Here is a 14,614-nt window from a genome sequence, read left to right as displayed (position 1 = left end):
AGGGGTGGGGAAGCACCGTGCCCCATGGAACAGCAGGCAGGCCCGGCGGGCGCACTGTGACAAGGCCAGGCCCTCCTCCTTCTTAATAAATGCCCAGTTGCCAGGCAACGCTCGTGGGGAAGCCGGATTTGCAGGGAGCCGCCTGCGTGGGGTGGGGCCCAGGAACTGTGCCCCCCGCGGGGCTGCTGGCCCGTGCACCTGCTGTCAGGGTGTCAGGTCCCCACCGTGCAGAAACGTATGTCCGCACGTGGAGCGCGTTCCCATCACCGTCACTGGGGGTCCCAGATGTGAGCTGGGTCTTAACACAGAGACTGAGACCTTGGCGTCACCAGGCAAGGCGCAGAGGCGGGAGGGACGGGCCATGGGGGTCCCGCTTGGAGGGCAGAGCAGGGGAGGCTGTGCTGGGGTGCCGCAGGTCCGCTCACCCGCCTCTCCTGTGGGAAGGTCTTCCTGCAGCCAGCCGTTTGCAGACCCCGGGCCCCCTCTCCAGGGGCAGCCTGCCTGCTGGGGGGCAGGGCACTCCGGGCCGCGTTCCCATGGAAGGAGCGAGCAGTCCCCCGGGGCCGCTAATTCAGGCCACAGGCAGCTGTGCAGTGGCGCTGAGGCAGTTATTTCTGGCCCCGAGAATTCCTGCCCAGAAGCCTGTCCCCACGGCCGGGCGGTCGTCTTCCCCAGGGGCCCCTCCTGGCTCTGGGCCCCCGCCCACACCTTTCCCTTGCGGAGTTTGGGGACCAAGACAGGCGGAGGTGTGGCTGGAAGGAGGCTGTACCTGGCAGGGCTGGTCCCTCCAGGCTTCGGTCCCAGACACAGCCAGCCTGAGAGGGCAGTTCCCGAGGCCTCAGCGGCTCCCAGCAGGAACCACGCCAGAGCCCAGAGCCATGAGGAGGAGCTGTGGCCAGAGAGCTAGAGGAAGGGAGCGAAACGGGGCTGGGGGTCGGCTTCACTTTCAGACAGTGACACCCCTCGGGGAGGCTGCGGGCCCCCAGGGCACTTGTGCATGCTGCCACCAAGTGGCTGATGGGGTCTCCACGAGGCACTGGCTTTCCGAGGCGGTTGCTCGAAGTCACGGTGATGGAGCTGAAGACAGGGCCCTTTTCCCCAGTTGCACCCTGAGAAAACCCCGACTCAAGCTCTTTATTAAAGAGCTAAGCGGAGACGTTAGCACTTTTCCTAATAGCACGGTTTTTAGCAGCGGGCACAATGAGAGGGAGCTGTGGGCATGTGCTCCGGCTCTGCGGCTCTGCGAGCAAGGGAGCGGGGCTCTTCCTCCCTGAGAAATACGACCGCCAGCCCCAAGTCTGAAGGCCACGGCCTTGAAGATGCACACGTGAGTGTACAAGAGCATGTGTGTGTGTGTGCACACGAGGGACAGGCAGCACCCAGATGCACACACGCCCAGCGCACTCGTGCCAGGGGCACGGGCTCGCTCTTGCCGGGGTCTGGCTGCCACGTGCCGTCCCCGCCCCCTGGCCCTGCCTGGCTGGAGTCGAGAGGCTGCCCGCCGTCGCGTCCCTCCCTCCTGTGGCATAGGCTTAGCACAGACATTTGCCTGTGGGGCGTGGCCGTCTGTGCCCCAGCTGTCCAGAACGATGTGGTAATTGAGACCCGGTTCCAGGCACTGGGCTCCACTGCAGCCGGAGACCCAGGCCCTGGACCCCCAGCAGCCCAAGTGCCCAGGGGTCTGGGGCGTGGTGTGCAGACGGGTCAGAGCTGGCTTCCGGTGCGCCTCCGAGCACAGCAGCGGAAGCCTCCCAGGCCGCTGTGCGGGGAGAACAGAGATTTGGTCCTGGAAGAAGAAGGACGTTCTGGCGGCCACGGCTGGCCGCTCGCAGGGTGATGAGGTCCTGTCGCTGGGGCGGGTGGCATGCTCGGGTGGAGAGTGGGCTCGCAGCCCCCCAGCTCCTGGGGGAGGTGCTCTCCCAGGACCAGCCTGGCCCCCGGAGTCCCCCGCCCCCACCCCCGGCCCTCGGGTGACCTCGAGCCGTGGCCAAGAACAAACAGCTCCATGTTTGGCCGGCTCGCCTCGCTCTCCACCCGGCGAGCAGAGCCAGTGAGTCATGAGGCCCAGGCCCTGTGCGCAGGCGGGGGAGACTAGCTCCCTGCAGCAGGGGTCGGGCCAGGGTGGGAGCCCAGAGGGAGTCGGGGTCAGAGCAGAGGGACCATCCTGGAGGGGCCGGGAGATCCCGAAGCTGGGGCCCTCGCCCGCCTCGGTCCCCATATCCTGCCCCTGACTCGAGTGACCACGGAGCAGGAGAGGGGTGGGTGCTGCTGGGCCCCACAGTGGCCAGGCCAGTGGGCAATCCTCTGTCCCCGACGGTGCAGAGGGCCGGGCAGCGTGGAGCTGCCCGCAGAAGACCAGGACCCTTCAGGACAGAGCCACTGTGGGCAGGGAGGAACCTCCCTACAGCCACCGCCCAGCTACACACACGCCCTGCTCCCCGCTGGCCGCTTGGGTCCCCTCCCACCCTTCCCTCTCCCCAAACGCTGTGGGGTCCTCTGGACCCACCCGCTTCCCCAGTTAAAACCCTGCAGTGGCTTTCCATGGGGCAGGAGGGGGAGACTTGAGGCTGATCCACGGGGTCCCGGGCTGGGGGAGCCCCCTCCTTGGCCCTCAGCTGCCCCGGGGTCCTCCTCAGCTGTCAGCAGCTTGTCGTTGTGGCAACAGCCTCAGGGGAAAGAGAGAAACTTCTGTGGCCCTGAGTGCCAGCTTCCCCCTCCCCTTAGAGGCTCTCTTGAGGGACCCCTCTGGCTCTTTCCTGGGACCGGATAGCCGGATAGCTGTGCCCGAGCCCTGCTCTGGGAGCCCCGCGGGCTCCATCTGCTTCCGCATCCTGCTGGGTGTGGTTTGTCACCTCCTCCAGGCAGGCCTGGATGGCGCGGTGGGCTGGAGCCCCAGGCAGCTGGCTTGTCCTGAGACCTTGCTTCCCCCAGGCCCCAGGGTCAGGACCTCTCCAGGTCAAGGGTCACATGCTCTCAGGGGCAGGGGCCGATCTCTTGTCCTCGGCAGGCTGTGGCCTGGATGCCCCCAGGGGAAGGAGACAGCTGGCCCGGCTGCTGATGGGGCTGCAGAGACGTCTGTCAGCTTGGGGGACTCCTGGTGTCAGCCTCCCAGCCTCGGCCACAAGGGCTTGGTCTCCGCCGGCTCCGGTCTGCAGTCCCCGAGGGCCTGGCCTAGGAGAGCCCCACCAGATGCCCCAGCACCAGTGAGCGTGCGCACACGTGTGCCAGGGGGCCCAGCGACCTGTTCTGTCCCGCTGCCTGGAGGCCCCCAAATCTACAGGTAGACATCCCATCCCTGGCTGGGCCCCATCAAGGCTGGAGGGCCCCTAATTAATGAACTACCTCAGTAATGAATTAATTAGCCAGGAGTGCGTGGAAGAGCTTTCTCCAGCCCCGGGGGGAGGTGACCCTGCCTTGGGGCTGCCCTGCTGTTCCGGCCTCATGGGAACAGCAGGGCGGCCCCAAGGCTGGGGGTCTGTCTGCCAGGACCCTCCGGCCACCCCTGGAGGCTGGCAGCAGGAATTGGGTCACAGCCCACCGCGTGCCTCCATGGCCTCATGCACCTGTTGGTTGAAAGGTTTGAGGAGCTGGTCTCTTGACGCAGACACTGCTGCCTGGTGTGAGGTGGTCTCTGGACCTTTGGTAGCTGGGCCTTGGCCTCCGTGGGTCTGGGAACAGCCCGGTTCTGGGTGGACATGTGGACGGAGGGGTCAGTTCCGGAGGCTGTACTGCGCCAGGAGAGGCCGGTTCCGGGGCTCTCTGAGCTTGCTGCCCGGCACCACCCACGTGGGGTATCGGCCGGGCTGTGGTTCAGCCTCAGCGGGTGGGGAGGGGTCAGCGCCCCTCCTCAGTGGCTCACAGGTGGTTCTTCCCCAGGAGGGGCTGGGTTTCCCCCACTGAGGCAGTTCAGGGGGGCGGGGGACACACCGGCAGGGGCGTGCAGGCCTGGGGCGCAGGGGAGGGGCCGCCCCAGGGCGGGGAGGGGTGTGCCCACCAGGGGCCCCCGCGGGTTATGTGTTTGAAGGCAGCCCCAGCGCGTGTGTCCCTGGACCAGCCTGGCATTCAGCCTTCACTGGTCCTCGCATCTCCCTGCCTGTCCAAGCCACTTATCCGCACGGCACAGAACCCGAGGAGGAACACTGGGGTGGGGGCTGGAGGCCAGCCGTCCCAGCCCCCCACCCCCACACGTGAGCCCCTGAGCGCCTCCCATGGGGGGTCTGGCTCGGCCCTGCCTGTCTGCCAGGAGTGGGAGTCACCTGGGCTCACCTCTATCCTCTGAGTCATGGGCTGTGGGGGGAGGACGGAGTGGGGGCTGCTTGGTGCAGGACAGACACAGGGAGCCCGAAAGCTGCTGCCGTCGTCCAGCGTGAGCAGCCTGGCCCGGTCTAGGCAGTGGCCATGGCCGGGCTGAGGAGGGCACGGATGCTGACCTGGGTGTGCGGAGCTGGAGCTCTGGGCCGCCCAGCCCGGGTTCCCTTTTTCCTGCTGTCAGCACCCCTCCGTCCCCCACCACCTGGGCCCAGCGACGCTTACACCAGGCTCTTGGGGGCTTGGTCTGAGCGAGCTGCTGGCCACAGGCAGGCTACTCCGGAGAGCGGCCAGTCGGGCCTTCTCCTTCCCCCCAGACCCTCGCAGCTCTGTCTGGTGATTGCAGGCAGACCCTGTGGGATCAGGGCCTCGTCCCCATACAGCCCTGCATGGGGGCCATTGTGACTGTAGGGGGCCGACTGCAGCCATCCTGGGGACCCTGACCCTCCGTCCTCGAGCTGCTGCGTCCCCGTTGGTTTGTGGCTCTGGGGCCTGGAGCCGTGTCCCCAGGTGGGAGCGTCCCCACTCTGACCTTCACCCCACAGACTCCATCCTGCATCCTCAGCGAGGGAAAGCCAGTGTCCCCTCTCCCTGTGTGTCTGGAGCCAGCCAGGGGGTGGGATTGAGCAGAATGAGGGACAGGGTGGGAGGTTTGGAGCCTGCTGACCACTGTGCAGAGGGGCCTGGGTGAACCTTGGCACCCAAAAAGTAGCTGTTATCACTCCCATTGTACAGGTGGGGACACTGAGGCTAGGGAAGAGGGAAGGGTGGGCGGTGGAAGGATTGGGGGTCAGGTTCTCATCCTCAGACTCTGAGTGAGACTGCAAGGCTGTGAGCCCCTGGGACCTGGAGCCAGTAGGTCTGGGTGGGCTGGGGGTGGCTGTGTGATGATGAGAATCTGGTTCTGGGGTGAGGGTCAGAGAACACCCTTTGGGCCGCACCATCCTGCATCATGTAGGCTTTGGGGACACCTGCCCCATGCCAGGTCCCTGAAGGCCCCCATCCTTGGTGAGAGGCTGTGCCGTGATGTGTCCGTGGCCCTGCTGACGTGGCTGCAGTGGGGGGCTGGCACCCCCTGACGTGTGCTGAGGGGCCCCGAGCCCCTTCTGACTCCAGTTACACTCCCCGCACCCCAGCTCCTGACCTGGTGGCAGCTTCAGTGCAGAGCTGACCTCGGTGGCCCCACTTCCGAGCTGCTGCTCCCAGGCGGGGGGTCTCCCCGTGCCCAGGCCCAGGGTGGGTGCTCTCAGGCCAGCAGCCCTTGTGTGCTGTTCATAACCAGTCAGGAGTCTGGCTGCGAATGAGAAAGCTGTGGAACAGAAAACGCTGGACCGTTTCCAACCACACACAGGCCTGGGAGAGCAGGGCCCCGGGGTGCAGGGCCAGGGCCGCTTCAGCACCATGGACAGCGGCCAGCATCCCCTCGGCCTCCTGGCCCCGGGCCTGGCATCCGGTTTATTTGGGGTGCATTGCTGCCATGATCTGGGGGAGCTCGGAGCCAGCACCAAAGCCTTCAAGACAGGGCTGGGTCTCTGCTCCGCCCCGGTTCTGGGAACCTGGCCCACGGCCATGGCTGCTGGGGTAGGAGCTGGGCCAGCCCTCGCCAAGACCCAGGAGAGTGCGAAGCCGGGACCTCGTCCCTCCCAGGCTGGCCCCACGCTGAGAGGCTTTGAGTTGGAGTGGGGGACATCTGGGGGACATGGCACCTGAGGGGTCCCTGCACAGACAAGACCACTGGCCCACAGCTGTTGGGTCTCCAGCCCAGGGCCCTCTCCAAGCCTCCCTCAGAGCCTGTTTCTCATTATAAGCCCCAGGCCTGGGTGTGGAACAGGCTGCCCGGAGAAAGTCACTCCAGGCCCCACCCTGCCCAGGCCGGACACCGGGGGGCGGGGGGGGGGGCTGGCTGAGGGCCATCCCTGGGGCCTATGGACCCAGGGCCGGGTGGTCAGGGAGCCTGGGTTGGGGGAATCTCTCCCTACGTTCAGCCTCCAGGCCTGGGCAGGGCCTTCCTGGGTATGGGGTCCCGTGGGAGAGACTCATACCTGTGGCCCCTCGGTGGCCCGTGCTGGTGCAGCCGCCTCTTCCTGGCCACAGGGCAGCCTGGCTTCCTTGGACTTGCAGTGGAAATTGACTAATTTGTAGAATTTGGTTCAAGAACTAAAGGATTTTTAATTAAAACCCAGAAAATCCATCTGTGCAATTAAGCCTTGGGAAGTGACTGGCTGTTGTGATGAGAGTCAGGTTTGCACCGCTTGTCCTCAGCTGCCACTAAGGCGTGACCTCAGGATGGCTGTGATGCGTGGGCCAACGTGGCCCCTCTCTGGGCGGGGCGGGGCCCGTGGGACCCTCCCCAGGGCCAGGCGGCTCCTCGTGCTGCTTCTGTGTGCCCTTTGCATGGACAAGGTATGCAGACCCCGGGACCCCATCCTCCCTGGGTGTTTGGGGTGGGGCGTGGGGAGGGGCGATGATGGTAACGGGAGGGAGGGGGCCCAGTCGGCCAGATGAACGCCCCCAGCCGTGCTGACCGGGTTGGTCACTCAGCCACACGGATGGCGCCCCACCTTGTGTGAGCCCGTGCTCCCCCATCCCACGAGGTCACTGTAGCTGTGGTGGATGTCCTGAGCCCCTAGGGTGTGCTTGGGGGAGCAGGGCAGGCAGGGCCGTGGGGCCTGCGGGGTGGGTAGGTGCCCTCAGCTTGTCAGTGGTCTGGGAAAGTGTTGACGTAGGACCCTGACCCAGGACCTCAAGCCAAGCTGTCTTCGTACTTTGCTGGGGGCCTAGGTTGTGGCTCCTGCTGGGGATTGGGCCCCTCCAGCTCCTGATCAAGTAGCTTTCCGTGGCCCAGACAAGCCCAGTGGCTGCAGACACATCTGCGGCCCCGGTGAAAGTCAGGGTCCTTAGCTCTGCCCAATACCAGTTCTGAGGTCTGGGGGTCGTCTTCATGGGTGCAGGCCTGGGAGAAGTCAGGGGGCTGGTGACATCTGTTTGAGATGGGGGGAGGCATGAAGACGAGACAGGCCGGGGGCGCAGGGGTGGGCCGGGCTGGGCTGGAGACCCTGCCGCTACTGGAGCGGGATGTTTGCCGTGCAGGAGGTGGGGGCTGGCCCTGCAGAAGCACACGCAGTTGAAGTGGGGCAAGGAAGGGGGACCCAGGGCCCAGGTCCCCACATCCCCACCGACTGGGTGGGCAAACCAAGGCTGGGGCTGCCCTGTGCTGCCTCCCTGCAGGGTTGGGGGCCACGCATCTGTGAGAGCAGGGTCCAGCCTGATCTGGGAAGCATCTGACCATCGCCCACCCAGGCCGAGCTGTCTGCTCCCTGCTGTGCCATGGCACCATTGCCAGTGGCACTGGGGGGTCCTGGTCCTGCGGGCAGGGGTTCCACAGCTTTTGTGTGAGAACCCACCACCCCTGGAAGGCTTGGAGCGAAGCTGAGCAGCCCCCCCCATCCAGGGGTGTGGTTTACAGCCGTGAAAGACAGGGGGCCCCTCCCAGGGGCTGCAGACGGCAGGTCAGAGGACAACGGGGTGTTGAGGCCTGGCTTCCCTGTGTGGCCTCAGCATTCTGTGATGCAGCCTGGGACCCCTGTCTCCCTCTGGCAAGTCACCAGGGCTCCAGTCTGTGCCGGGGGGCCTGGACTTTGCCTGCCTGTTGGGCTGGCACGCAGTAGGTGCGTGGTGAGTATTTGGTGCAGCTTTCAACTGTGGCTGTTGTCCCCCACCCCACGCTCCAGGACCCTGCCTCCCCCCACGGGGTCTGTCATCCCGCCAGCCCCACTCGGCCACCTCCCGGGGAGCGCACGTGCCTGGCCCCCTGTCACGGGCCCAGGGGGTCAGGCCCTCAGCGCTGTCTTAGCAGGATGCTGATTTCTGTTTTTCTGCAGCCAAATCACGGCCAAGGTGCTTGTTACCGCTGAACCCATTAAGTGTAATTATGGGGCTCTCGGCAGGAACGTGTAATTACCCTGTGCCCAGCGCCGCACTGCACTGCACTGTCCTGGGCCGGGGCTGCAGGGCGGTACCTGTTGGCCCTGCCTCTGCAGGAAGGCAGGGCCAGGGCTGCGAGCAGGGCGGGCTGCTGGGCCCCGCGAAGCAGGGACACGTGCCTGGCCTTCCTCCCGCCCTTGTCCTGGGGCCCGTCCTGAGTGACGTGGAGGCCCCCAGCCTCCCCAGGCCTGTCCCTCCTGATCGGTCACAGCACAGCCTCTGCCGTGTTGTCAGGTGTCCTGGGGGTCAGAGCCTCTTGCAGGCGGGGCGGCTTGGAGCCCCCCGCAATGCCCACACAAGGTAGAACGCGGAGCGGCACCCAGGGCCCTGGGACTGACCCCTGCTTCAGGGAGCATAGCCACGTGCCAGGCAGGGCCCTGCTGCTTTGGTCACCTTGTTGGTCTGTGAGATGCTCCCCGCCTTCCACCCCGGGGACACAGGGGGAGCAGAGGGCCCCCAAGGCTCAAAGTCACACAGCCAGGACATGTGGCAGCCCAGAGTCCTGGCCCATCACCCACCTCTGCCTCCTCGGCACTGGGCCAGCGGTGCAGGAGGCAGGGTCTCAGCTCAAGCTGCCTTCAGTTGTCTGCTGACAAGCTGGACTCACCAATGCCAACTTCTCTGCTTAAGAAAGTCAAAGTCCTCCGTCCACCTGGTACCTGCTCAGGGGAGGCCTCTGGGGGGGGCCTCCTGTCCTCTCACCCTCACTCTCTCCAGCCCCCGGCAGGCCGCAGCCCCCACAAAGAGCTCGCCACAGGGTGGGGGCGGGGCCCGGTGGGAGGGGCTCCTGATGTGAAGGTGGCACTTAGGGTACGAGGAATGCCAACGGGCCCTCCAGTGCGAGGGGCACCTGCCTGCACCCACAGGTTTGCACGAAGCCCCTGCCCCCGGCTGGGGACCCCCACACAGCCTAGCCCCTGTTGGGACCCCTCTTCACCCCTGACAGGGCTAGCCCACCATGGGGCCCCAGGATGTCCTGATGAGCCAGTTGGGGCAGGCGGGGGTGCACCCCTGACAGACAGCTGCAGAGGGGCCACAAACAGTGACGCTACAGCTTTGGCGGAGCCACTGTGCCACCTGGTGGCCACTCCCAGGATGGCTGGGAGTTCTCGCTGCAGTCGTGGGTGGCCCTTCATCCTGAGGGCGGGTGACCCCGTGGGGTGGCCAGGATCATACAGCACATGGGGTGCAGTGCTGCCTGCTGGCCCAGTGCCCCAGGGTCCTGGATGGACACCTCTTCTGGACAGGCCCTTCACGGGCAGGCGGCTCCCCCTCCCAGGGCTGCTCTGGGCTGGGGTTGGCCTCACTCACCAGCCCTTCCTCCAGGCTCTCAGTAGGGCTGCAGGGCCTCCAGGCACTGAGCTGGGGGCTAAGTTCGCATCACATCGCCGTGGTCAGGGCACCCTCTGTTTGCTGGGGTCGTTGGGGGTTTGGGCCACGAGGACCGGGCTCCTGGGCTGTCCTCATGGCCCCCTCGTGGTTGATGAGTGTCTGCAGTCCTTGGAGTCCCGGCTGGGCACCCTTGTGAGACCGCTCCTGTGCAAGTCTGATCTCAGTTTAGGGCACTGGAGCTGGGGGGAGCCTGGCCAAGGGGCAGCTGCTGGCCTCCAGTCTCTGTCCAGGGTCCTGCTGTCCAAGGGGGTGTTGGCAGCAGGGTCCAGAGGCTGGTTGGGGGCGGGGGGGGGGGTCCTGCCCCGCGGGCAGGGTGGGCACAGAGGGGGGTGTTGACGGCCTGGCCCCGGGGCAGCAGCCAGAGGGGCTGGGTGGGGGGGGGGGTGTCCCAGGGCCGCCCTGCCTGCTGCGTGGACCCTTGACTCGGCGCCTGCCCCACGTGGTTCGAGCATGTCAGCATGCTGGTCATCATGCTTAACTGTGTGACCCTGGGCCTGTTCCGGCCCTGCGAGGACGTCGAGTGCCGCTCGGAGCGCTGCAGTATCCTGGAGGTGGGCGTCAGGCGAGGCGGGGGCCCGGGGGACGGGGCGGCCCGGGGGGCGGGGCGGGGCGGGCGGCCCAGGGGGGCGGGGCGGAGGGGCACAGGCGCGGTTCTCAGGCCTCCCTCCCGCAGGCCTTTGACGACTTCATCTTCGCCTTCTTCGCGGCCGAGATGCTCATCAAGATGGTCGCCCTGGGGCTGTTCGGGCAGAAGTGCTACCTGGGCGACACGTGGAACCGGCTGGACTTCTTCATCGTCATGGCGGGGTACGGTCCTCCCCGTACGGGCAGGAGAGCCCGGCCTTCCGCAGACCCCATGGCGGCCCCTGGCGGGGTGCTGTGCCCCCCGAGGCGGGCGGTGGCGCCAGGGGTGTTGGGACAGACAGGGTGCTTGGGGTGGTCTGTGAATGGTGAGAAGCCCCCAGTGGTCGTGCCCCCCCCACCACCACCCCCGCCTCAGGGCTCAGGCTGGTGTGGGCACCAGGCCTCTGCCGTGTGCTCACCTGCTCTGGCCCCTCGGCCTCAGCTAGCAGGGTGCTCTGCAGAGAGCCTTGTGCCTGCTGTCCCGGCTTTGACCCCAGAGCACCTGGCCACCCCCTGAGCCCACTCCCCGCCTCCCCCAGCATGATGGAGTACTCTCTGGATGGACACAACGTGAGCCTCTCGGCCATCCGGACGGTGCGCGTGCTGCGGCCTCTCCGCGCCATCAACCGTGTGCCCAGTAAGTGACTCTCCACCCTGGCCGTGGGACAGATATGTCCCACCAGCCCTGCTGAGAGCGCCGAGGGCCCAGTGGGGCCCAGGACCAGCAGGCCACACTGCTTGAGTGGCTTCTGGGTGCTCGGGCTCCAGTTTAGACCCCGTGCTGGGAGGGGGGCTGGCCTGTCCCCTGCCAAGGCCCCTGAGGATTTGCTGCTGCTTTTGTGGCGAGGACAGAGCACCCCTGGACCAGGTCGGGTGTGGTGGGCAGTCCTGATGCCCTGTGTGTTGCCGAGTGACAGAGGCCACTCAGAACCTCGGACTCCTCATCTGTGCAGCATTCGGGGTCCCGCTCAGGAGCCATGCAGGCCCTGGTGGCTTTCTCCTCCGGCCCAGCTCGTCTGAGCTCTGCCAAGGGGCCTCGTGCTCAGGGAAGCACAGAGCGGCTTCCACGAAGTCATGTGGCTGCTTGTTTGGAAAGTGGTCTGTCCTGTGACCTGGTCATCTGCCCACACAGGGGCCTGTTGGAGAATCTCTGTGGCTTCTGAGCTCAGTGTTGTAACCGAATTCAGCTGTTCATTTTCCTGGGGCCGGGGGCGGGGCACTGCCCAGTAAGGTGTGTGTACACACACGATCGCGTGGGTCTGTGTGTTCCGTGTAGGCGTACACAGCCTGTCTGGGTGCCTGGTCTGGGTCCTGGTGGTCAGGGCTTGGTCTGCAGCGCCCCTGAGAAGGCACACCCCCTGGGCACCCCCTCCCCCTGGGGCTGTCAGCTCCACTGGACGGGAGGCAAGTGAGGTTTGTGCTGCGGGACCCCCGGGCCTGCCTGCAACCTGCCACCTGGCTCTACCCTCAGGGCTCAGAGTTCAGATGCTGTGTGACCCTGGGCAAGTACTATACCCCTCTGAGCCTTGGTTTCCCTAGCTGGGAATGCAGGTCAAGTGGGACTCCTCAAGGTGCTATGTCACAGGTGGTTCTCAGCTCTGTGCCCAGCACCGTCACACACTGGGTCTGCTCCCCTGGGCCCCTTTCAGTGTGTGAAGTGACAGCCTTGTACACAAGACGGGTCTTTGCTTTGCAGGCCAAGTGCCTGCAGTGGCCAGAATTGCCGCCAGCAGCCTGGCATCCCTCTGGGGACATGCCCCATCCCAAACAGGACCATGTGCTCCTCATGCCCAGGGCTGTGTCTCACTCTGAACCCTGGATCGTCTGTGGCCAGTTGCCATCTGGCCAGGGTGGCCTTTGTGCCTGATCAGTCTGACTCCAGGCTGTTTTCGAAACTTCAGTGCCCCTCCCAGCCATGACGCCCCCTGTGACCCCAGGGGCGCATTCTGCCATCCAGCGGCCCCGGGGTACTGTTCTTGAGTCCCTGGCACCTGCCCCCAGCCCTGGGCTCTGTCTGCACCCTTAACCAGGACCTTGCTTATTTGGGGAAACAGGTCTTATTCTTGCTGAGGTGTGGGAGGGGGTGGGCCCAGGACCAAGCGAGGGGTGTGTGGCCTTGGCCGGACCACTCCTGGGGTTAGTATGCATTTATACGGCCCATCACACACCCAGGAATGAGTGCTTCAAAGCTGCCTCTCAAAGGCCGCCTCCTGTCCTGGGGTTACACACAGCCCCACTCTTTAAAGTGCAGGGTTCTTGGAGTTCCCGTCGTGGCGCGGTGGTTAACAAATCCGACTAGGAACCATGAGGTTGCGGGTTCGATCCCTGCCCTTGCTCAGTGGGTTAACGATCCGTTGTTGCCGTGAGCTGTGGTGTAGGTTGCAGACGCAGCTCGGATCCCGCGTTGCTGTGGCTCTGGCATAGGCTGGCAGCTACAGCTCCGATTCAACCCCTAGCTTGGGAACCTCCATATGCCGCGAGAGCAGCCCAAGAAATGGCAAAAAGACAAAAATAAATAAATAAATAAATAAATAAATAAATAAATAAATGCAGGGTTCTGCTCCCTTTGATTCACACACAGAACGGAAGGAAACGGCGGTCCCCAAAGGCTGTACCTGCTGCAAGACCCCCAGGCTCCTGGGTGCAGGAGGCACCCCTGAGCCTGAGCTGCTGGGTCCCCGTGGCTGTTGCTCCCATGCTGGTTCCTGGGGCCATGGGGCTCTCCAGCCAGCCACCCTGGGGGGCCACCTGGACAGGGCATGGTCCTGGCCAGCTTCATGAGGAGTAGGGGCCGCCAACGCTGAGCCCCTTCAGGCTGTGGCCTTGTTCCTCTCTGTGGGTTCTGGCTCACAGGTGTTTGTCCCTTGGGGCCTGCTGGACGTTGAGGGGCCCAGCTCAAGCCCCCAGCAGAGGCACTGATGCCTGTCTGAATGGCAGGAGTCTGGGTCCCCTGGACCCCCTCCCCGGGACACCCCAGGAGAACTCTGCTATGCTGACCTGCTACCCTGCCACCCGCAGGCATGCGGATCCTGGTCACGCTGCTGCTGGACACACTGCCCATGCTCGGGAACGTCCTCCTGCTCTGCTTCTTTGTCTTCTTCATCTTTGGCATCGTGGGTGTCCAGCTTTGGGCTGGCCTGCTGCGAAACCGCTGCTTCCTGGACAGTACCTTCGCCAGGTGCACAGGCCATGCCCACCCAGCAAGCCATGCCCCAACCAGCTTCTCCCAGCGCCCACCTCAGAGGCCCCGGCCTACCCGGAGGCCCCCCCTCCAGGCCCCGCCCTACCCGGAGGCACCGCCCCTCCCTACTCAGAGCCTCTTCTCCAGGCCCCGCCCCTCCCCAGAGGCTCCACCCCTAGCTCATCTCCTCCAGGTATTGCTCCCAAGTGGTTTTTTACGTTTTGTTTCTGCGTCCCTGTTTCTGTGCCTGTGTCCGTCTCCTTCGCCCCAGGAACAGCAACCTCAGCTTCCTGCGGCCGTACTACCAGCCCGAGGAGGGGGAGGAGAACCCCTTCATCTGCTCTTCCCGCCGGGACAACGGCATGCGGAAGTGCTCACACATCCCCAGCCGCCGCGAGCTGCGCGTGGAGTGCACGCTGGGCTGGGAGGCCTACGGGCAGCCACAGGCTGAGGGCGAGGATGGCGCCGGCCGCCACGCCTGCATCAACTGGAACCAGTACTACAACGTGTGCCGCTCGGGCGACTCCAACCCTCACAACGGGGCCGTCAGCTTCGACAACATCGGCTATGCCTGGATTGCCATCTTCCAGGTGGGCGCCCGGTCTCCTCCCGGCCCCGGGCGCCGAGCGGGCGGGGCCTGGAGGGCTGGTGCCAGGCAGGGCTTTCCGGCCCCACCAGCCCCACCGCCTGTCGCCCCGCGCAGGTGATCACGCTGGAGGGCTGGGTGGACATCATGTACTACGTCATGGACGCGCACTCCTTCTACAACTTCATCTACTTCATCCTGCTCATCATCGTGAGTGGGGGCCTGGGGGGGCCTGCACGGTCGGGGTGGGGTGCGAGTGGGTGGAGGCACCTCTGTGTCGTGACAGGCAAGTGCAGATCCCCGAGCTTCCTTGTTATCTGTCTTCCTGCCTCTGAGGTCCAGCACCATGCTGCTTGTGCCCCCGGCTGTGCCACCCTGGCCTTTGCTGGCCCTGCTAGGTCCCTGAGCTGAACGGAGCTATGGAGCGGGGGAGGGGGCCGCAGAGACCCAGGCTGTTCTCTCCAGGACGGGTACCCTTGGTGGAGGGGAGCCTTCTGTCCAGCCCCCAGGGGAGGAAGCAGGCAGAGCTGGGAGGACCG

General features: G+C 65.5%; 1 protein-coding gene across 4 annotated transcripts in view; it reads left to right on the top strand.

The window, feature by feature from the left end:
* CACNA1H (calcium voltage-gated channel subunit alpha1 H) overlaps window positions 1-14,614 on the top strand; it is a 57,212-nt gene that overhangs the window by 22,618 nt on the left and 19,980 nt on the right. For all 4 annotated transcript variants that reach the window (XM_085017837.1, XM_085017836.1, XM_021086865.2 and 1 more), the window contains exons 3-8: window positions 10,124-10,235; window positions 10,358-10,491; window positions 10,848-10,945; window positions 13,327-13,486; window positions 13,761-14,079; window positions 14,193-14,285. In XM_085017837.1, coding sequence (XP_084873963.1) covers window positions 10,124-10,235; window positions 10,358-10,491; window positions 10,848-10,945; window positions 13,327-13,486; window positions 13,761-14,079; window positions 14,193-14,285 — 916 coding nt within the window. The remainder of the gene's footprint in view (window positions 1-10,123; window positions 10,236-10,357; window positions 10,492-10,847; window positions 10,946-13,326; window positions 13,487-13,760; window positions 14,080-14,192; window positions 14,286-14,614) is intronic.

Source organism: Sus scrofa, chromosome 3 (assembly GCF_054392235.1).
Source record: "Sus scrofa isolate SSC_HxYL_T2T_F1_AM1 chromosome 3, Sscrofa_HxYL_maternal_Yorkshire_Landrace_v2.0, whole genome shotgun sequence".
Classification (NCBI taxonomy): domain Eukaryota; kingdom Metazoa; phylum Chordata; class Mammalia; order Artiodactyla; family Suidae; genus Sus; species Sus scrofa.
Note: the sequence above shows the minus strand (reverse complement) of the source record. Positions and strands in the feature narration are given on the sequence as shown.